The sequence below is a fragment of the Sciurus vulgaris genome (assembly GCF_902686455.1).
Source record: "Sciurus vulgaris genome assembly, chromosome: 11".
Lineage (NCBI taxonomy): Eukaryota > Metazoa > Chordata > Mammalia > Rodentia > Sciuridae > Sciurus > Sciurus vulgaris.
This window is the reverse complement of record NC_136472.1, coordinates 118,070,070-118,092,884: the sequence shown is the minus strand read 5'-3', so window position 1 is coordinate 118,092,884 and position 22,815 is coordinate 118,070,070. Positions and strand designations below refer to the sequence as shown.

General features: G+C 43.7%; 1 protein-coding gene across 10 annotated transcripts in view; it reads right to left on the bottom strand.

The window, feature by feature from the left end:
• Window positions 1–22,815, bottom strand: part of GRAMD1B (GRAM domain containing 1B) — a 245,247-nt gene that overhangs the window by 167,650 nt on the left and 54,782 nt on the right. For 6 of the 10 annotated variants that reach the window (XM_079104494.1, XM_079104495.1, XM_079104497.1 and 3 more), the window contains exon 2: window positions 10,670–11,515. In XM_079104494.1, the coding sequence (XP_078960620.1) occupies window positions 10,670–11,043 (374 nt within the window). In that variant the 5' untranslated portion in view covers window positions 11,044–11,515. Of the gene's footprint in view, window positions 1–10,669; window positions 11,516–22,016; window positions 22,453–22,815 lie in introns of those variants that run through there. The other 4 variants (XM_079104491.1, XM_079104492.1, XM_079104487.1 and 1 more) reach the window with 3 other exon arrangements.

Here is a 22,815-nt window from a genome sequence, read left to right as displayed (position 1 = left end):
CACTGAGCCACACCCCCACTTCTTTTTGTTTTCAGTCTGGCTAGGTTTGCCCAGGCTGGCTTAGAACTTGTGATTCTCCTGACTTGGCCTCCTGAGCTGCTGGGATTGCCGGCTGCAGCACCACATTCAAGCAAGATACAAGTGTTTTATTCATAACTAGCCCTTTGGATACATTGGGTTTATACTAATGCATAACTTAGGATAAGGCTTCTAGATAACCCCAGGATGGGGCCAGCAGAGACTGGGGATTTTCGGCCCAACCCATTGACCCCTCTCCCCCAGTAAAAGGGGAAATGGTGACAAGTGGGTGGTGTGGAGGACTGTAGATCAAACTCTGCAAAAACTCTTGGGCAGCAAACTTTTGCTGAGCTTCTGTGTTGCTGAATTCATGGGGGTGCTGGGAGGCTGGTATGCCTCAAAAGCAGAGAAGATCCCCGACCCACCACACACCTTGTCGTATGTGCCTTTCCATCTGGCTGTCCTTCTGTGTCTTTGGTAGTAAACTGGTGAATGGGTTTCCCTGAGTTCTGTGAGCTTTCTTAGCAAATTAGTCAAAGAGGGGATTAGGAACCCAGGTTTATAGTCATTGGGTCAGAGGTTTGGCAGGCAATCTGGGTCTTGAAACTGGCATCCGAAGTGAGGGTAGTCATGTAGGGCTGAGCCCTCACCTGTGGGGCATCAGAATTCAATTGAATTTGAGACAGTCAGTTGGTGTCCACTGAAGAATTGCTTGGTGTGTAAGAAAATAAAGAATAATGTAAAGATGAAAAACAATTTGTTCTTTCTTTGGAGTTACTTAACCTCAACCTTTGAACAAGTGTTCTCCCTTACCTTCTATGGGAACAAGTTACAGAAGAAAAAAAGAAAAGTCCCTCAATTAAAAAGAAAATCTGAATGAGGGGAAAAAAAAAAAAAAAAACAGTAGATTATAATCTACCAAACATGCCATTAATAGTTGGTTTAGCATGTTAAATTATAATTATAATCTACTCTCCTCTTTCAAACTACTCCAAAAATTCACAATTAACTAGATATTTTATTAGACATATATCTGTAGACTTACTGTGAAAAATGATTTATTCAAGACAATGAACTAGAAGGCCCTAGCAGATTCTCAAAAATATATCACAAAACTAACCATCCATTGTCTTTCTGTATCTTCCTACTTGTTGGGGCAAATATTGCAAGGATTCCTGCTTAAGTCAGTTTTTCATTACTGTAACTAAATACCTGAGGCATGCTAACTTTGTTTAAAAGAGGTTTATTCAACCCACAGTTCTGGAGGTTAAAGGGCTAGCTTGCATCTAGTGACAGTCTTTTTGCTAAAAGAATCCAGACATGGCACAGGATATTACATTGACAAGAGACAGGAAGTAGGCAGGTATGTCTAATTTGATCTTTGTCTCTCTTCTTATAAAGTCAGCAGGGGTCAGTCAGGGGGGAATTGGGACTCCACCTGATGACCTTACATAACAGTGTCATCTCCTAAAAGTCCCACCTCTAAACATCATGGTTGGATTAATACCCCTTAATACCTCTCTCCAGCCTGAGTTCCAGGGACAAACCATACATAGCAGTTACCATCCCCACACTAGGTCCCCAGGCAAACACTTTTTCCATAGTTGCAAAAGAGGGGAAAAACCAAGTGGGCTGTTATTTGTTTTTCAAGTTTGCTTCCTCAGCCCTGTTATTTCCTGGCTACATTTACCAACCCGAAACAGCCAGGCTGCAAACCTCTGTGGTCAGACTGTGGAGGCAGAGGCACCAGGCTGGGAACAGGCTTTACCCCAGCGAAGCGCTGACACAGAGAGGCCTTAAAAAGAATAAGAACGTTCCAGAGATGTGATGATGGGTCAGGTTGAAATTGACCAACACCTTAGGTCAGAGGCCTGAGCTCCAGCCAGAGTCAGGTCACCTCATTTCTCTATCATATCACTAGATCAGGGTTGAGTGACCAGAGTCTCAGCCTTGTCAAAGAATGTGCAAAGAATGCAGAAGAAAAGGTCTCCCACTATCTAACCAAAAAGATCTATCGAGGCCTCAAAGGAAATACCCATAGTTCTCTCCCCACCCCTCTCCTCTTCCACCACTGGTCTCAGCTAAGGCGCAGAGGTATTTTCCTAGTGATGATTTTGAACTCGAAGACCAAATATCCAGAAACCTGGTCTGACAACAGAAGAGAGTATCTGAAATCAGGATCACCTCCAGGATGCTTTGGTGGCATGGGAGTGGCAGTCCATTGTGTGGCACCTCTTCACCAGCTCTAAGCCCTTCATCTTGGGTCCTTCCTCCCACTTGAACGTCTATGCTTAATTTTCTGTTCTGTATCCCTCAGAAACATTTTATCATCTCTGAGAGAAAAATTTCCTCTAGCTCCAAGGTCATGGTCAAAGAGCTTCTAGCCCCTCCCCCAAGACAATGAAAAGCTCTTTGTCCTATACAGCAGGTACTATAACCCTTTGGAGTGTCACACACTGATTTGGGCCACAAAGGAAACAATCACAAGAAAGCAAAGGACCCAGGAAAAGCCCCAGCCCTCCTAAGGTTCTCTCCACACCATGGCCCAGTAACCAGGCCAGCCTGGGCTCTACATCTAAACACCTGCTCCAGGGTCAGGCAATTCTCCCACTGGGGTCAGGAAGAAAATTCCCCGCTGGCAACTTAGCCATTCAGATGCCTTAATGAAAACTGAGCACACCAGAGGCAATTATCAGTGACCAGCAAAGCAACTGGAAGATACACAAGACCTGGAAGAAACTAACTACAAGGGGCTGAATTCTCACCTGTTAATCTGTCCCATGTTTATCCTTGTGTCTTGCCTGATGCGTAATTGGCACACTCAAGTGCATAAACCCATGGAAACTCTTGAAATACCAACTTCCAAAGAGGAACCTGGCCAATGTTGAATCAGCCCTCAGGGCTCCATCTCTACCATCTCAGTTTCCACAAATTATTTTAATCTAGAAACCACATCTATAGTCAATAGTGGGCTGATTCTCCCATGGCAGTCCACCTGTACCATGTGTATCGCCCACGTACTGCTATGCTTCCCACAACTCGCCCTCTCCCCCGTATGTCTCTTCCCTGGCCTCTCATCTTTCTGAATCCCTACCTTCCCTCAGAACCAACTCCTCCACATCCACACATTCTCAAGCATGCAAAGACCCGCTGCAGCTGGGCCTTGTGGAGGTGGAATCAGAAGAACATGGTCCAAAACTCAGCCATGCTTCTGTTTGTCCAGGAGCAAGTTAATCTTTGAACTTCAGGTTTCCCCGCTGTAAAACGTACCTCAGGGGTTTGTTGTGAGGATTAAGTGTAATCATGTACTTAAGGCGCTTAGCAGAAAACTTGGTATGAAGTGGGACTCGGTCTCTGCCCTCAAAGAATTCTGGGTCAGCAGAAGTCTTTGCTAGTTAACCCTATCCAGCACTGACTACCTAGTAGGCTAACCTGTCACAGATCTCCTTTGCATCTGTTTATTGCTTTGTGTTCAGGACATAAGCTTTCTCTCTACCACACTCCCTGTGCTGCTTACACAGGGCAGTGCCCACAGTGCAGAGCTCTACAAAGACCCTCTAATGAGTCAAGTGTTGGAATGCACAAAATCACCTGCTCCCCTGGAAGTTCCCCTGGAAACTGTCCTGAAACCTGAAGCAATTCTTCCTCTAGGGTCAGAGAAAGAGGATAGAGAATCAAGATAACATGCCAATGATGTATATTCATTACCTGCAAACCACACATCAACTAGGCTAGAGTCAGGCAGACAACCTAGTCTACCAGGCTGGGCAGAATCAGCAAGGGGCACTACCAGTGTGGAGTCAAACAGAAACCCCGAGGTTCCAGGTTGAAAACACTCTCTAGCTACCAGCCTGCTGGACTATGAGCAATCATGACAAGGTAGATATGTTATATAGGAGAGGGAAAAGGCAGTCAGGGAAAGGTAGTACATAGGTGACAATCAGGAATATGCCCAGGAGAGAGGAGCAGAGGGACACTTTTGTGTTCTCCAGAAAGCCTGCAGTTGGCCATTGCCCATTTCACTTGCCCCTTGTCCGTTTCCCCTATCACCTCCAGAGAGTGATGAAAAGATGCCATTCTGGAATATATAGCTACACCTGATTCCTGACTTTTTGCCAGGGTCCAGCAGGGGTTGGAGAGGCTCTGATACTCAGTGTAGATTTTGTTGTTGTTGTTTGTTTGCTTTGGTACTGATGATTGAACCCAGGGGTACTTTACCACTGAGCTACGTCCACAGCTTTTTTATTTTTTTTTTTTATTTTGAGGCAGGATTTTGCCAAGTAGCTGAGTACCTGGCTAATTTGCTGAGCCTGGCCTCAAAACTTGCGATCCCCCTGCCTCAGCCTCCTAAATCACTGGGATTACAGGTGTGCACCAGTGTACCAGTTTAGACGCAATTTTTTTCAGACTTTTTGTAATACCAGGAATTGAAGCCAGGGGCTCTCTACCACTGAGTTACACCATTCAACTCTTTTTTTTTTTTTTTTTTTAATAGATTTTTGTTGTAGATGGACACAATAATTTTTTTATTTATGTGGTGCTGAGGATCAAACCCAGTACCACATGTGCTAGGCAGGTACTCTACCACTGAGCCACAACCCCAGGTCCCTCCAACTCTTTTTAATTTTTGATACAGTGTTTTACTAAGTTGCCCAGGCTGGTCTTGAACTTGAGATCTTCCTGCCTTCAGCTCCCGAATCTCTAGGATTACAGGTGTTAATCCCCACACTAGACTCAGGGTGGGTTTGTTTTTTAGTTTCTGTTTCTTTGGTTTGTTTTTTGGTACTGGGCATTGAAGCCAGGGGCGCTTAACCACTAAGCCACATCCCTAGCCCTTTCTAACTTTTTATTTTGAGACAGGATCTCACTAAGTTGCTTAAGACCTCACCAAATTGCTGAGGCTGGCTTTGAACTCAAGAGCCTCCTGCCTCATAATACCTAGCGGTTGGGATTACAGGCATGTCCCACCAGGCCCTGCCTTAGTGTGGGTTTTTAACAATCACCACACCACCTCTGACCAAGAGATTTAGGGAGTCATGAAGGTACTAAATCTTTTCTCCTCTTCCTCTTCCTCCTCCTCCTCCTCCTTCTTTTATTGCTGTTGTTGATTTGCTTGCTTGTTTGTTAAAGGTACACATTCTAAAAGTTTGCCCCGCTCAAGTTCAGACTACATCATTTCCTGAGCTCAGAGGGTAACATAGCCAGCCAGGAAAAAAAGAAAGAAGTATATTCTTGATGAAAGCCAGGACAGGAGCCACCTCCAATGGTGGTTACCACATGACTCCCCTTCAGACAACTGACAGAACAGTGCAGGGCCTGAGGCCTCCACCTCACCACACTTCCACCCAGTCACCCAGAAGAGCAAGAACTAGTTGCTTCCAATGCCATTCTGAGCATGTCTTTCCCAGGTTCCAGAACCTACATTAACTCTCCATTGAGTTGTATCTTCTTTGCATAGAAAGAATTCTGTATACAGGACTTCATTACATTTTTGATGACTGGTTCATTGAAATTCAAACTCTGGCAAAAATCAGTCTGTTGGCCCAATAGCTGCCCATACCACTCCCATTTTCCCATGTTCCTCATTAAGACCACCCTTGGTCTACCATTCCCATCTTCAAACCAACACACCTGCTATAACTTGAATGTATCTCCCAAATGTTCATGTTAGAAACTTAATCCCCAAATTCATATGTCAATGGCATTTAGATTGGGAAGTAATTAGGACTAGATAAGGTCATAAGGATGGGGTCTTCACAATAATATTAGTTGCTTTAGAAGAGAAAGAAAGATCCCAGTTAGTGGTTTGCTCTGTCTTGCCTGTGATATCCTCTGCCATGTTATGATACAGCAGAGGCTTTCACCAGACGAGTTAATGCCAGTGCCAGGCTTCTGGACTTTCAGCCTCCAGAGCCATGACCAAAATAGTCCTCTATTCTTTCTAAATTACCTGGTTATAGGTATTTTGTCATAGCAACAGAAAAACAGATTACAACAGTTATCCACTTCAATCTTCATGCCAACACACCCAAATCACTTTTACCAAGATGTATTTGGTCCCTGGTCAAAACTCAGCTCTCCATGGCAAGTAGATTAATGGTTTCTAGGACAGGTGGGATGTGGGGTGGGAGAATTGAGGGTGCTACCTAAAGGATACAGCTTAGTTTGTAAAGTGAGGAAATGTTTTTAAATTGCAGACATATATGAGTATACTAAAGACCAATGACTTAAAAACTGTTTTTTCCACCTTAGGAATTGAACCCAGTGTCTCACGCATGCTCTAGGCAAATACGCTACCATTGAGATAGACTCCCAGCCCCAAATTCAACACTTTAAATAGGTGAATTGTATGGTATATAAATTAAAACAAATAGGTGAATTGTATGGTATGTAAATTAAAACTCAATAAAGCTATTTTTAAAAATTCAACTCTATACTCATCTCCTCCAGGAAAATTTCTCAGTAAATTCCACTTCGAACAGTAGAGAAAAGGGAATTATCCACTCACTCATCACCAATTTATTCATCGACAAACATCTATGGATCCCCATGAAAGGCCAGGTACAGTGAAGGCAGGGAAGATATAAAGATGGACAAGAGTGCCCTTGGAGTGTTCGAGTGTCATACTTCTGGGTCCTGGGATCCCCTCACCATGCAAACTTACCATATTCTCCACTTCTTCCTAGGGTTGAAGAAGAAGGGGATCCTCTGGTACTCTTCGTATTTAAGCTCTGTGTGGTTAAAATTCATAATCTATGGCCCTCTCGGTCCCTTGCCTTATCCTCATCCCGACTGAATTCCATGTCAAGCTTCAAAGGCGTTTTTCTCCATTGCAGAAAGGTAGATTTGGGGTGGGGAATGTGATGAGGTATGCTAATCCTCCTTAATCCAAGCCAGAGCAGAACCATTTTCTAATCTTATTTCCAAGTCACGTTACATGCAAGGAAACCCAGCTGCTGTTCTGGGACACGTGAGTACGTAACCTCATACTGTTAGGCAAGCATCTACTCCATGTGAGAGACTTGCAGAATAATGACAAGCCTTTAACCTTGACCAGCAAGACGAAGTTTACAAAACATTTTCCCCTGTATTACTCTTGTGACCTCCCATTAACCCACACATATTTCCTTCCAAAGATCAAGGTGAACTTTCCAAGGTAAACTGAGGTATCCAAGGTTCCATAGCAAAACAAAGACATAATTAGGTGTAAGCCCAAGTCTTCTGACTTTAAGCCTGACGCTCTCTGCCCTCTAAATGCCAATTCTTTCTCAGGTAATCTTGGTAGGTACTACAGGCACTTATTCACTTGATGGTTACCTTTCTTTCTAAGAAGGTTTTTGTTTTAGTCATAATCCAGACAATTTCCAACAGACACAGGATAGCAGTGGTTGAGAGTAGAGATCTGAATTAGATGAATTTAGGTTTGAATCCAGAGCCGGTCTTTTTCAATGCACCCAGATTGAAAATTAAAATTCGCCTACCCAGGCACCCTGACGCACACCAGCAATCCCAGCAACCTGGGAGGTCAAGGTAGGAGGATCACAAGTTCAAGGCCAGCCTGGGCAAGTGAGAAAGACCCTATCTCAAAATAAAAAATAAAAAGAACTAGGGGTGTAATTCAATGGTAGAGTGTCCCTGGATTTAATTCCCAATAACACACATACACACAAAAAACTGCATCTATACTGAACACGTACAAACTTTTTCTTGTCATTATTTTCTAAATAACTCAGGACAGCAACTATTTAGGTTAGCATTTACATTTTTTAAGTGATAAAGTAACCTAGAGATGATTTAAAGTATAAAGATGATGTGCATGGGTTATATGCAAATACTACGCCATTTTTATACAAGGGACTTAGTATCCTCAGGAAGTTCAAGGAATGAACCACTGTAGATACTAAGGGAGAACTGCAAACATTTTCTTCTAAACCAACAAACCACTACTTAAAAGGCTTTCTTCAGCTAAGGAGGTAAAATCCTTCCTGATTTTTAAGGGTATGATCCCCACTCCCACAAAAATGAATATTCCACCACACCCTTAGATAACACTCGAAACAAGGAACACCTTCCTTAAATCTAATCAGATTCACCCCCACCCCCCAGCCCAGCCAGCAATGCAAGACTCTTTTTTCCATATTTTGTCCTCAGTACACATGGCAGAATCTTAAGATCAAAACCGTCTCTTTTAGAGACTCTTACATTTGAGGGGAAAGCCAACAAACTCTCAGTTCAAGATTTGCTCCTGCCAACCTCACCCCATTTTTCTCTTCTTTCTGGAAAGAGGTAGCAGAATGACATACCAGAGCAGAAAGACTGTTACCCCCAAAGTCAACAGAAAGACCCAGAAAAAAGCTCTACACTTGCATCAGTCGGGAAAACCATGTTTGGTCATTGAAACAAAACAGAAACTCTGGAAGGCTTAGAATGTTCATGTTCTGCCTAACCCTAACCACTCCTCAGCGTCCCCTTCGGACACATGGCTCACCTGTTCCTCTTGCCTTTCCCCATGTTCCCTTAGCCCATCGTGTGCAACTATGCTCATACTTTCCCTTTATTTCCTTCTAACCTATCTCTGTTTGGCATGATTTGAATCTCTTTCTTCCAGAAGTCTTCCTCTACTGCTCCAGGTTCTCTTTTCTTATATAATCACTACCACAAGGCATAGGGTATGTCTTCCAGGGACTCTGTCTTTTCTTTTTTAATTTAATTTTTTATTTTTACAGACTGCATTTTGATTCATTATACACAAATGGGGTACAACTTTTCATTTCTATGGTTGTACACAATGTAGATTCATACCATTCATGTAGTCATACATAGACATAGGGGAATACTATCTTTCTTTCCCCACCCCCCCCCCCCCCCATTTTCCTCTACATTATCCAGAGTTCCTTTCTTCTTCTCCTCCCACCCCACCTCATTATATATCATTCTCTACTTATCAGAGAAAACATTCGGCCTTCGGATTTTTGGGCTTGGCGTATTTCACTTAGCATGATAGTCTCCAACTTCATCCATTTATCAGCAAATACAATAATTTTATTCTTCTTTGTGGCTGGGACTCTTATCTTTTCTATAGAGTGAAACTCACAAGTCTTAATTTGGTATGAGTGTTCTCCTAATCTCCTTCTCAATTCCACATCCTTCACTCTACCCAGCCCCCCAACACACACACTCCTCCCAACATCACTACAATTAGTTGATGTCAAACTAAGCTTATAAAAACACTCAGTAAATACTTGTTGAATTAAACTAAATGAGCCAGGGGTGGTGGCGCATGCCCTGTAATCCCAGCAGCCCAGGAGTTTGGGGAAGGAAAATGGCAAGTTCAAAACCAGCCTTAGCAATTTAGTTGGCCCTAAATAACTTAGCAAGACCCTGTACGACAATAAAAAATTAAAAAATTTAAAAAATTAAAAGGGCTGGGGATGTGGCTCAGTGGTTAAGCGCCCCTGGCTTCAATGCCCAGTATCCCCCAAAATAAAATACAATATAGTTAATGAAAGTGAACAGATGGAGTAAAGGAATCCCTTTAAGTGGTCAATGATTCAGTTACTTCACACAAGAGCACAAATCTCTGTTAGGAGTCAGAGCCCTAGAGTCCAGACTTAAATGAATAGGGTAGATGGTATCAATGAACCACAGAGGACTTTTCACCCCCCACAGGAAATGGACTTGGCTCAAACACAGTTTCCTGAAGCCGTTCTTGCCACCAAGGCCAAGTGGAGTTGCTCTATGGGTTTCACCAATTTTCCTGCGGTGGAAACAAACTCTGCAGCACCCCCATTGCTGCCCCACTCAGATATCACTTTTCCGCAGCAAAAAAGTAGCTGGCACAAACCACAGTGGTATGGAAATGTGACTCTGATGTAGTAGAATGTGACTCACTCAACACGAATACTCCACCTGTACACATATGGCCCGGTTCAAGGCAACCTAGTGTAGCCACATAAAAAATAAAAACTGAAATGGAGTTCAGCAATGGACATGGACGAGCCATCTAAACACCTCTCTCTAGCTTTGGCCATCTCCATCGGTACAATAGGAATCATCATAGTACCGGCCAGAGTTTCTGTAAGGATACTTCCATTCACTCTACTGATTTATTCTTTTTTTTTTTTTTTTTTTCTTTTTTTCTGGTACCAGGAATTGAACCTAGGGGCACTTAACCACTGAGACACATACCCCTTTTTTACTTTTTTTATTTGAGACCCAGCATCGCTAAATTGCTGAGGCAGATTTTAAAATTCGCGATCCCTCCTGCCTCAGCCTCCCAAGCAATGAATTACAGGCGTGCGCCACTGTGCCCGGCCTGTATGGCTAAAATCTGGAGACACATGGTGCCCTCACATAATAAGAGCTCAATAAATACTAGCTGCTGCGTTTTTATTATTTATTTTGCTGTGGAGATCGAAGGAGATGGGATGCAGCAGGAAACCTCCTGTCATATAACATGAAGCCCCCGGCTAGGGAAATGGGTGACAAGTGTGGAAAGTAGAAGTTCAGTAGCCCTGATACCCGGCGCTGCGCCTTAAGCCTACTCTGGTAACAGGCTCCTACTTCGGTCCTGGAAGTTTCCACCAGGATGCCCTGGGGCCCTGGACGGCTCTGGGGAGGGGCGGGAAGGCAGGGCGGAACAGCGACGTACCTGCTTTCACTGCACTCCTTCCGCTCCCTCACCCTCAGCCACTTGCGGAGAAGGAAGCGCTTTCGGCGCGGGGAAGCACTGGGTGTTGAGCAGTTGGACCACGGGGTGTCCTCGTCGCTGGAGGGCGTAATCTCGATGGACGGCAGCTGCAGGAACTCTTTGCCAGGAGCCAAGACAACCGGCAGGTCCTGCGCTAGCCCGGCCTCCAGGCTCTGCTCCTGCACGTTCTTCATCCGGCGCATCTTGAAGCGCCGGCGGCGGAGCGTAGGGGTGGACGAGCTGGACCAGACCGGACTGCCCTCCGACGCGCCCTGCGTCTCGGGCACCTGCAGGGCGGGCAACTGCAGGTTCTCCATCATGTTGGCCGCCGGCATCGGGGTCCGTCGCCTCCGCGTTTCTTCCACGCCCTCGGCCAGCAGCCTTGTTCGCGTCTCCTGATCGCTGCTTCCCACCCCGGCCCCTCGGCACACTGTCCCCTCTCACGTTAGGAAACGCTCGCGTCTCTAGCTGCTAGAAGAGCAAGTTCCTTTTCCTGGAGCGCGGCGGGGAAGGGACGCAAGGCGAAGTGGCGCGGCGCCGCCGGTAGTCTTTAACTTTTCGGAGCGCGCGTCCTCCCGGCCGTCCGCCGCCGGCGAGGCGACCCGGGCGCGGCGGGGACCGCCTGCTAGCCACCCGGCCGCCCTCCTGGGGCTCCCCTCGCGCGCGCTTGTTTGTCTTCCACTGCGATCTCTCGCTTGCTTGCGTCTTTGCCTTAGCGAGACTCCGCAGCCCGGGGCCCCAGGGGGCGGCGCAGCAAACTCTCAGCGGTTTGCGTTCAGTAGACCAGGTTGGGGAACCGGCTTGACGCTGCAGGGAAGTCGAGAGCAGGAGGAAGAGGCAGTAGTAGGAGGGGAGGGGAAAAGAGAGAGAGAGAGAGAGAGAGAGAGAGAGAGGAAGCGAAACACTGGATAAAAACAAAAAAGGAGGCGGAGGAGCAAGGGACTGGCGGGGGACGAGGGGATTGCTATCCTGAAAGGGTAGGCTGAAGCAGCGACAGCAGTGTAACTGTACACGGAATCCCTTGGGGAGGGATCTACCTCCCATTAAAGGCTGCTCCAATCAGCCTAATGAAATAGGAGCACGGACCAAACTTTCTCAGAGCGATGATTGGCCAAGCAGTACCCATTAGCAAACTCTGCATTTTTCTGGGGGAGAAGGCCAAGCGTCTCCTCTCATTAGGTGTATCAGTCCCCCACTCTCTAGGGCCACCCAAGATACCGGGTTGAGGGAAAACTGGGGACTTTTCAACTGAATCTCTGCTCCTAAGAAAGGTGCTTGCTTTGAGTTATTTGGGGTGCCGTTGAGGACACAGGAAGACCTTACATAGTCACTGGGACCAAGCAAGATTCTTGAAGGCTGCTTCCAAATGATGAGCTGAAGAAGATAAGGACAGTTCTGTGACATGAGCTAAGGACACCAGACATGACATACCAAAGAAAGACAGACAATAGGACACACAGGACCAGTAAGGAGAGACTGAATCCTGTACAATTTGCAAATACCATGAAACCCATCCCCAGGAAAGAATAAAAGAGAGGGAGGGCAAACAAAACAAGGCAGTGTATCCAACAGAGCCCCAAGAGTCAGGTGCACCCTTTCCATTCCTGGCACTGTTACCATTCTGCTTCAGTCTGCTAGTGTCATAGACGGGGTTCACAAAGTCTAGTATGTTCCCCGGTCACAGAAAACCTAGAAGAGATCCTAGTCCTGGTGGTGTCCAAAGATGTGTTGAGCCACTTCCTCCCCAGACCTGGGTATCAACCTAAGAGATGGACCTTGGAAGGGATCCACCCTGTTGGGGGTTTTCCTCTGCTGGACAGAATCCAATCAGCCCAGCTGCTACAAGAGAAGCTGCAGCACCCTTCCCTTACCTCCCCAGCAGGGCAGTTGCCTCTTCAGTACAAATAGACCCAGAGAGACCCCAAAGACTACACAGAATTCACAACTGGATCCAACCTCTTCTCTTCCCTCTCTGTGGATACAGTTTCCATTTGGAAGCCAATGCCTAGAGCCAGGATAAAAGTTACATTTCATAAGTGTCCCAAAGCTGCGGAGAAATTACATATCTAAAAAGACCACAGAAATTTATTGCAGCAACAACAACAAAAAACTATATCCCAGCAGGTCAGCAAAACATCAAGGGTGACACAGACAGCTGGCCATGGGTCCATCATGTCCTGCAATGACACATGGGCAGCTTAAAAGCACCCCGACGTTGTATAACCTATGAGAGGCTGTGAAACCCAAGGAAGTGTGTCTTACTCAAGGAGACACTGCAGCTGAAAAGCCAGGCCAGGTCCACCCTAAAAATGAACTTGCCCCTCCCCCCAACATGGGCTTCTGTTTCTGACTCTTCACATCCGGCCATTGGCTCTCAGGGATGATTTGGTATCACTCTATTTTAACTCCTGGACACAGTATGGTAAGGAGAAAACCCCTTTCCATCAGGTGTCAGGGCCGGCAAGGAGCAGGACACCTCTTCCGGTGCGGGACATTGAGGAAGCTGTGCTGCCACTCCAAACTTCAGGATCCGGAGCTAGGCCAAGTTCCACATAGTTCACCACTGCCTGGATTTCCTCCAAAGGAGGAGCCACTTTGCAGAGGGTCTGACAACTTCCCAATTCCAGAAAGCTGCCTGTTAGATGGACTGTTGAAGTAAGAGACCAGGGTCACTAGTGTGTAAGGGAACAAAGGAAATCAGAATACCACTATTCATTTGGAAACCAAATTCATTTTGGAGAGAGAGAGAGAGAGAGAAAATTTGGAGAAAGGAAGAAGGGTCAATAAAGGGTACAGCCCCTTTATGTTTGTAGGTTGTGCTCTGAATTTAAACACATGCCTGTCAAAAGGAAGAAGAGCCACCAGTTCCTTTTTCCCCACATACTTCAGCGAATTTTTTTTTACCCAACAATAGATTCTGGACCCCCAAATCCTGTGAGATTAATTTAAACCCTTGGGCACGGACTTATCATTTCACCTGGCCTGAGAGAAAACCTCCTCCAAACCAAATCTAAAAAGGTCTCACTTGATTTGGAAGCAGATACCCAGAGCACATCTCTTCCCTAACACTGTCCTTAGGGGGACGTAGCTCAATGATAGCCCAACCTGCTCCAGGCCCTGAGTTCAATCTCCAACACTATAAAACATAAAAATAAAAACAAACCCTAATAGTGTCCTTGCTCACTTCAACCTGCAGTCCCTTCCTCCCTTCTAGCCATCACCTTTGTTTTGTTTGTTTTTGTGGTGCTGGGGATTGAGCCCAGGGCCTTGTGCATGCAAAGCACACACTGTACCCACTGAGCTATAACCCCAGCCAACACTATCAAAACATACCTCAGAAAGGTAATAGTGGTTCACTGCTTTGAAACATAGAATGCCCTCCAACTGTGAACCATCATCACTTGAAAACTGGAAGCATGTTGAGGACAAACTAATTTTTTCTTCCACTGAGTCTCTATAGAATCCTGTGCTTTTATTTGTATGTGACCGTCATGCTTTTTAGAAAGGGCTCTTCTACATTTGCCTCTTTCAGGGGCCCTCACAGTGAGGAAGAACAGAACTTATCCCTCTCACTTTACAATTGATAAAAGTGAGACAGAGATGCAGTTAATTTATCCAAGGTCAGTGATAAATGATAATGACTCATCAAGGACAAGACCAGAACTTGAAACCTGGGCCTTCTGAAGTCAGTGTAGAGGCCACCAAATTACATCAATGCATTAGCTCTGGAAAGCAGTATGAACAGCACCAGAATTGTACTAACTGGCTTCAGTTGGGTACATTATGAAATTACAAGTAGCTGTTAATTCCAACAGTAGTTTCACATGCAGGGAAATGGAAGCACAATGCTTGAAAAACAATGGCCCAGTGCAGATGGTATCAGGTGCCAGGGGCCAAAGAGTTTCCAGGACCTCTTTAAGAACCTTAGCATTCATTTGCCAGGTCCCTCTACCCCACCCTCCATTTTTCCCCTCTTCCATATTTGGTTTCTCAGTGACTCCATGGTTCTCTGGGAAACTGACCTCACCTTGCGACCTGTCCCTCAAACAGGTAGTGGCCAGACCAACCCAGGCCCCCATCCCCCAATCCACAGCCAGCCCTCTGACTTTAAATGAAAGGAGCTCATATTACCAAGCAACTGTTGTTTATTCTCAGCTGCATAAGCTCCCTTTTCCTACCGACACAAGACACCCAACACCTGTCTATTACTTCTGGAGACCCATAGAGAACATAGTCCATTATTCAGTCAATACTTTCGGCAGAGAACTTAATTGAAAAATAGCAACTTCAAGGTTCTTCTCTGGGGTGCACATCCAAGTGGGTGTGAGGTGGAAGATGTAGGCCCCACTAACCCACCATCCTACCTATCCCAGGATACCAAGGGCAGGAAATTCTCAAGAACACAAGGGTGTCCCCTTTGGCACTATTGCTGCAAGACAAAAAGTTCCCACCTCAAATCTGGACACAGAGTTTGTTCTGCACAGTATTCAGAATGGCCAAAGGAAAAGTATAGGCTTTGGACACAAGTGGGATTGTGGCTCGCAGGAAAGCTGAAATATGGAAGGTGCTATTAGAATAATGGGCAGATATTAATCTCTAGCTCTGTCTATTGCTGAACAATAGAAATGAGTTTGTATAGAGGGATGGGGGGAGTTCAGGTCAGATGGTAAACTTTTACCAAGGGTAAGGCCAGTTTAAGGACTGGAATGCCTTACCAAGCCTGGTTAGAGAGGGCTTTCTCTTTAAAGGTAACTGGAGCCTCATTAGAAGCAATGGAAGAAAAGAGATTATCTCTTAAAGGCCCGTCCTTATCCTACGGTTCTGTGTCTGTCTCTAAGGCCCAGATTCTCATTAATGTAAAAGCAATTCACTTATGCCTAAAACAAAGTCAGTCTGAAATGACCATCACTGCTTCAGGGATTTTGATCACAGATACTAAACACCTCTCAGAAACCCACTAATGGCTTTAATATCTTGCACAGGGAGCTAGAAATATAGTGACCGAAATCACTAGTGTAGCGATGAAGCAAGGGACTAGGGGTGGAGGGTATGGGGACAGGAGAAGGAATTGGAGAGAATAACTTAAACCACACCCATGGCCTCTCCTCTCCCTTTCACTAATCCCCCCTTCATTTCACCAGAAAGCAGCTAGCTACTTAAGATGGGTCAGAGGAAATTGAACTGGATTCATGTGGTTAGAGAAGGAGGGTAGAGTAGGAGGCTGACGCTGGCTAAACACAATCTAAATAAAATCACAGTTGACCAGCCGCCATGTCCTGCTTCTATTTTCTGAAGAAAAAGAAGAAAATGCTTCAAACCCTTGATGGAGAGTTAGTTCCCAAGAACGCAGCCTGGGGGAGGGGGACTGTCAGCCTTGGGGAATGCCCAAGGTCAGCAGAGGCTTGCTTCCACTAGCCTTCACAGGAGCCAGGGTGAGCAATGACGTCACCTCAGGAGAAGGACTGCCACCCGATAAGCCCTCCTGCTTTCATAGCTCATTAAAAGGCTTAGGAGTCAGAGGATGTTTTGCGCAACATTTGGCTACCTTTGTTCTTGATACCAGAATACCAAGGCACAAGCAGACATTATCTCTTGTCCTCTAAATCTTGCAAGGACAATTTTTATGCAAACCAGGACTGGAAAAGACTTCTGTAGTCACCCCATCCATCCTTGGCCAATCATCCCATGCTCTAGCTACCCAAGTCACATTCCTCAGAAGCATCATGGAATATATCAGCCTATTAACCAGTTATTAAGAGCACAGGCCCAAAGTCAAGCTAGCAGAGCTTCTATCACCTTCTCTCAGACAGGGTGTCTCCATCTCATCTGTAAAATCAAGATCCAAAATAGCATCTCTCTCCTGAAGTGGCTGTAAGAATTTAGAACCACGTAGGCCATTTAGATCAGAGCTTAACACATAGTAAGTGCTCTATAAATGTTAGCATTTGCTGTGCCTATTTACATTTCCTTTATTTTAACCTTGTTAGGAAACAGGACTGTTTATGTTGGTTTTCAATTCAGTTCAATTCTACAAGTAGTTGTTAAGCTAGACCATTCTATAAGGTTCCTAACTGAGTAAGCGCTGGAGCACAGCAAGATAAATAAGATGCTCTTTGTGCATCAGAGCACACAGTCTATCAAGGCAGGATTAATTAAGTGCAAAAGAGATGTGAGTAGAAAGATTGATAGATTTTAACTAGAGGGAAAGAGATGGTCCAGGCAAGCCCTATCAAGGAACTGGCATTTAAGACATAAAGCATGAATCTCAATAGGAAAGAATAGGGCAGTAAAATTTGAGTGAAGGCACAGAGGAGTGAATACTCAGTTTCTGAAAATAAGGAAAAATGTCAGAGTATATGGAAGGACATACTAGAAGGTGAGGTAGAAAAAACAAGGTACAGATTGTGGTGAATGTTATCCTTCAGATAAAGGGATGATATTCCAGTTGATTTTGATTTTGATATTTGTTCTGGGAGGGTGACTTTATTGACCTGTATTTGGGGAACATCAGCTCTGGTGACAGCCTGAAATGTGTACAGGAAGAGCAAAGGGAAGAAGTACATAGACCACCAGTATTTCTGGAATATTGATCATATGAATGGCAAATAGTTCAGGTAAAAGATGGGGAAAATTTGAAATAGGGCAATAAAAAATGCAGACTGAGAAGAGATGGGTGAGGAAAATGGGATCCATGTGAAGATCTGTTCAGAGAGATAGAATGGAAGAAAACCAAGGGGAAGTAATGATTCAGAAGTCAAGAAAAGAAAGGAACCAGAATTTATTGCCTGGTTACAGCAGGACAGGCAGCATGCTAAGTGCTTCATGCTCTAAATCCCATTTGACTCTCCCGAGAAACCGTTATCAAAAGCAGAATAATAAGAATAATGAGAGGGCTGGGGATATGACTCAGTTGGTAGAGTGCCTGCCTCGCAAGCACAAGGCCCTGGGTTCAATCCCCAGCACTGCAAAAAAAAAAAAAAAAAAAAGAAAAAAGAGAGAGATTTTACAAGGTGACTTGCCCAAGTTCACATAGCTAGGAAATGGAAGATATGCATTAAATGGGCTTCTCTACTTTAAACTCATGCATTCTCCGTTGTACCATATTTCTGTGAGACAAATTATATTGAATGCTATAATAAAGTCAGGCAGGAGGAAGACTGAGACAATTCCGTTAGATTTATAATTAAGTCATTGATGACCTCTGAGACAACAGTGGAGTGGCAAGAGGAGAAAATGAGATTGCTACAGGGTAAAGAGTAAACAGGGAAGGAATAAATGGAAGTCTGCAAGATTAGCCTACACCTTCCAGAAATTGGGCAGTGAACAGAGTCAGAGACATCTTATTCATTCTCAAATAGTTTTGAACATTATTTTGTGTTAAATACTTTTCTAGGGCCCAGAGTTAGATTGTGAAAAGCAAAAAGCCAAGTGTTGAGAGAGGGACAGAGAGAGAGAGAGAGAGAGAGGAGAGAGAGAGAGAGAGAGAGAGAGAGGGGGTGGGGGGGAAGAAGGACAGAGGGAGAAGGAAAAAAAAAAAAAAAAGAGGAGAGAGAGAAAGGAAGAGCCCAGTCAAGGGAACAATTGGGGTATGGAATAAGATGTTTTCCCCCTTTTAATTGTGTGTGTGTTTGTTTTATTGTTGGTAGATGTTACATTTCAGAGGAACAAAATGTAACTGCACGATTATGCCATTTAAAATGGAGTTCTGCCTATACCTGCTAAGAAAATTGAAGCTTGGTGGTGTACCTGGTAATCTAACAAATCAATCAAAAAGTATTTAATATTCCCAGATTCAAAGCATACCATAATTCTCAGTACTATAAAGAGTTTCTAAAAAGTTTATGTAAAATTATTCACTTCTTGAAAATACGTTTTGAATGCTTATCACAGATAACTGTGGCCTCAGTTGCTTCAAAATTAGGGGAAGGGAGGAAGGAGCAGAAAACCAATTGAAGAACTACAGCTTGGTAGCAAAATCTACCTCAGTAGAAATGTGTACCAAATGCTGTGTGAATACAGGGGACAAAGACCCTGATCCAGAGAATTTTATAGCAGAGACAGTACCTAGTCACGGTTTGAAGGTTGGTAGAGAAGTTTTCCATGTAGACCTAGGTAGCATGTTTCCAGCAGAGAAGCTGCACGTGAAAAGTCAATGAGATATGAAAGAGAGCATGGCAAGTTCTTGGATTTACTGAAAGAACAGTTTGCATGGAGCATAATGAACATTCAAGTGGGCAAGGGTTGAGGGGGAGATATTATGATACTATAAATCTTCCTGGTTCATCCATTTAACATTTATTTGCTGTGCACACTGTTCTAGGTGCTATAAAACAGGGGTGAACAAAAGCAAGTTTTGCCTTTGGAGGAATTCACATTGTAGCAATCTCAGAATTGCAGAATGGCAGAACAGAGATTTCCAAGATCTGGTTCAACCATCACTTTATCTCCATTGTTCATTTTTGGTTTACAGATTAGAAAACAGAGGCACAGGGAAGCTACACAGTTTAACTGAAAATCACATATCAAAAGGTGGCACTTCACAGATGTGAAGATGTGAAGGACTTTTCATACCAAGACCAAGACAATCAGAGTTGGAAGTTTAATTCACTCAAGAGAACTCTCATGCTCTAGCAAATGATTTCTTTTAAATGTTAAAGCAGCCAACCCAGGATTTTCTGATAGGAATGCTGGCGATTCCACTGTCCCTCAATCAGAAAACAGTAGCCACCTTCTGTAGACAAGCAAGTCAAGATTCACAGAACTTTACACATTTGAGCCAGTGCACTCCAACCACTTCCAGGGTTCAGCAGAATGGGTGATAACTTCATATCCTAAGATACAATGCTGAATCATGAAAGTGAAACTAGAACAGTTGCCAAGCTTGTTCAGAAGGGATACAATAGTATACTGGCCACCCTCCAAGGATATTAGCCTTTACCCTACTATGCCAAGCAAAAAACTGGAATTGCTTTGGTTATGATACAGAAAGAAGCAGAAGAAGGTGGGGCTCCTTGGAGGATTTTCATTGGTGGCCCCTGTAATCCAGCCCTGGTCAACTATTCCACTGTACCCTGAGTCATTTATCTTTCTGCAAGCAAACATCTGGAGGGAGTAATTGTAAATAATTAATTCCTATACAATTCTACGTTGGCTTTAACTCTTACCTCAATGAAAGTCACACTGTTGGATGTTCCCACTTTTCAGAGATAGTTGGTTTGCTCCTACACTGGCTGCACTCTGCCCCAGAACTGTCCTGAGGGCTAAAGATCCTCGTTATATGCCCTACCTCTCTCCTAGGAGCTAAGATTCAGGACCACTATGCCCACACCATCGTGCCTTGATCCAGTAACTCTATGATATTTTACATACTCTGAAATTGAGATTTGAGGACTGGTTATGGTAGGTGATTCCTAAAGTCTTGTAACTCTCAGAGTCTACAAACTAGAAAGATTTACTTTGCTTGAAGCACTCTTCATATCTAAAATCAAGATTTAAAAATATATAAGTCTACAAAAATGCTTTATATAAAGCAAATAATTTATTTTACCAAAGATTTATTAAAATAGATTGTTCCACTGCATGCATTTTTTTTTTTTTTTCTTGGTAGTGGGGATTAAACCTAGGGGCACTCTACACTGAGCTATATTGCCAGATCTTTTATTTTATTTTGAGACACTAAATTGCCCAGGCTGGCCTGGAACTTACAATCCTCCTGTCTCTATACCTCCCAAGTCACTAGGATTACACTAGGATTACATCACATCCAGCTACATGCATGCATGAAAATTTTATTCAATTAATAAACTTGAATAAGGAACATTCTATGAGGAAGCCATCTATTGAGTAGAGTGTCCAAATAGACATTAAATACACTGCTGGATACAGAGTGACCTTGTTTTTCTGTGTTTCCAGGAAAAGAAAGAGCTTCATTTCCTATGCTCTCTTAACACTCCCTGGATGGGTAAGCAGGTACATCTGGAAGACACTAATTCTGTCTGAAGATTGAGGATTTTTATGAAAAACAGACTTTCCTTAGGTGATAGAATTATAGGTCTGGGAGAAACATGAAACATTTAATCCAATGCCCATCATTCTTCCACCCTATTTCACCTGGATTCACAATGGGAAACTGAGGTGTTGGTAAGATAAACCTGGGACCAAGGTCACAAAGCTGGAGCTTGGAACGGCCATATAGCGATCAAACATCTTTTGGTCAAACTCTATCTGAGCACCTTCCAGTATTATTTTGGAAGTAGTATCTTGACCTCAAAGAACAATTTAAAAACAATTGTAGTGAGGAGGCCCTAACCCCTTCCTGTTTTTGAACAGACACATTTTGTTTGCATCTCCAATTCCCTCATAAGCCCCTACAGAGCAAGAAGCTAATCAAACATGAATACCTGGTTAGAACTAATCCCAACGTGTGAACATTCAGATTTGCACAAAAGATAAAATAGAATGTTTATCTGCTTTGGAAAGGTCTTTTTGCTTACATAAATAGAATTTCTTAATGTGAGAAACTTCCCCAAAGCATTTTAAATATTACTTTGATGTATATGCAAACCTTACAAGAACAACACTACCGATAAAAGTTCATCTGTAAATAACCAACTTGCATGCTCCTACCCTGTTGGTTTAAAGTAGATTAGGTCACTAAGACCTGGACCAAATGAAAAAAATCCACTTCAATCAGGCATAGATTAGAAATGTTTCCATGTCTTAAACTTTCAATCTATTTTTCTTAAGCCTTATTCTAGTTCTATGAGTTAAATGGTCATTTTCTCCCCCTCATTTAGAGATGAGGACACAAAGACCAGAGAAATTAAGAACTTTAAACCTCAAGATTGATTCAAACCTAGTTATTTTGAATCCAACATCCATGTTTTATTCTACTCCACAGTTACTTTATTTGACTTCTGTAATTATGTATTTTTCAGCCATCATTCAAACTGGTTCTCCCTACCATTTTTTTTTTTTTGTAAACATTTATTTGATTTGCAATTTGGCAAAAAAATTAATATTTGGGGGTTGGAGAATTATTTTCATGTTTAAGTCAGTCAGCTTCTATTAGTTCCTTAACTAAATTCACCACAAGTGAAAACCAATTTCTTTGGGAGTTCATACTGAATTCTAAATATTTTAAGAGATACTATCTTGAATATCTAGCAGAACATCCTTTCCAAAATATAGAAAGAAATACCATTTGGAGGCACGTTCAGACCACATTAACAGCTTCTCATTTGTCATTAATAACATAGGTATAGCCCTAATTCCTAATTTTAACCCAAGTGTCTCAAGTACTTCTTACCTGTTAAGAAGCCTACCTGTAGTTCCGAGGCAAGTCAGCAGGGCTAAAAATCCTAGTGCTTCAAGGATCCTACTATTGAGGATTAGAGATCCAAGCCTCCAAGCAGTGATTTCTAAATAACCAGAGGAAACTACTGGTCTTTTGCAAATGGTCAGCCAGAGGCTGACCTGCTGAGATAGTTTTTATAAAATGGGGCTTGCCACCATTTGCTGAAATAGTAGCTCAATAAACACTAAAAGATCTTTAAAAGTGGCTTCTCTGTGTTTCCAATTGACATCCACAGGTAGTTAACTTCTTTCCAGAATGTAGTCAGGCAAAGGCTTAAATCATGTTCTGCTGAGCAAAGTCTCCCTTCCTGAAGGTGGCTCACGTGACCTCATTCCATTCGAGTTTGCCACCCATGCAGAGCCTTGGGACCTTGGACCTCAGAACCAAGACATTAAGTTCCATCCCATCATAATCTCCCCAGACTCAAAGAACAACCAATCGGCACTTGTCACTCCTGCATGTCCTTCAGGCAAAAGGGCACCTTGAATACTAAAAGTAGATACCACTGCCCCACCTCTCCTCACATACACTCTCTCACACACAGGCACACAAACAAACAAGGAAATTGCCCCACTATCTTCAGGAACCACATATTGTTCATCTAAACGGAAATGATGAGTTACCATCCACTGAGGTGGTGACGTTAGGAATGATCCTGTTGGGACATTCTCCCTATGAGGTTGAAACCAGATGCCTTCAATCACTTCTAGGCTCAAAATTCTAAAGCATTCGTCGGGTTCAAATCTATGCC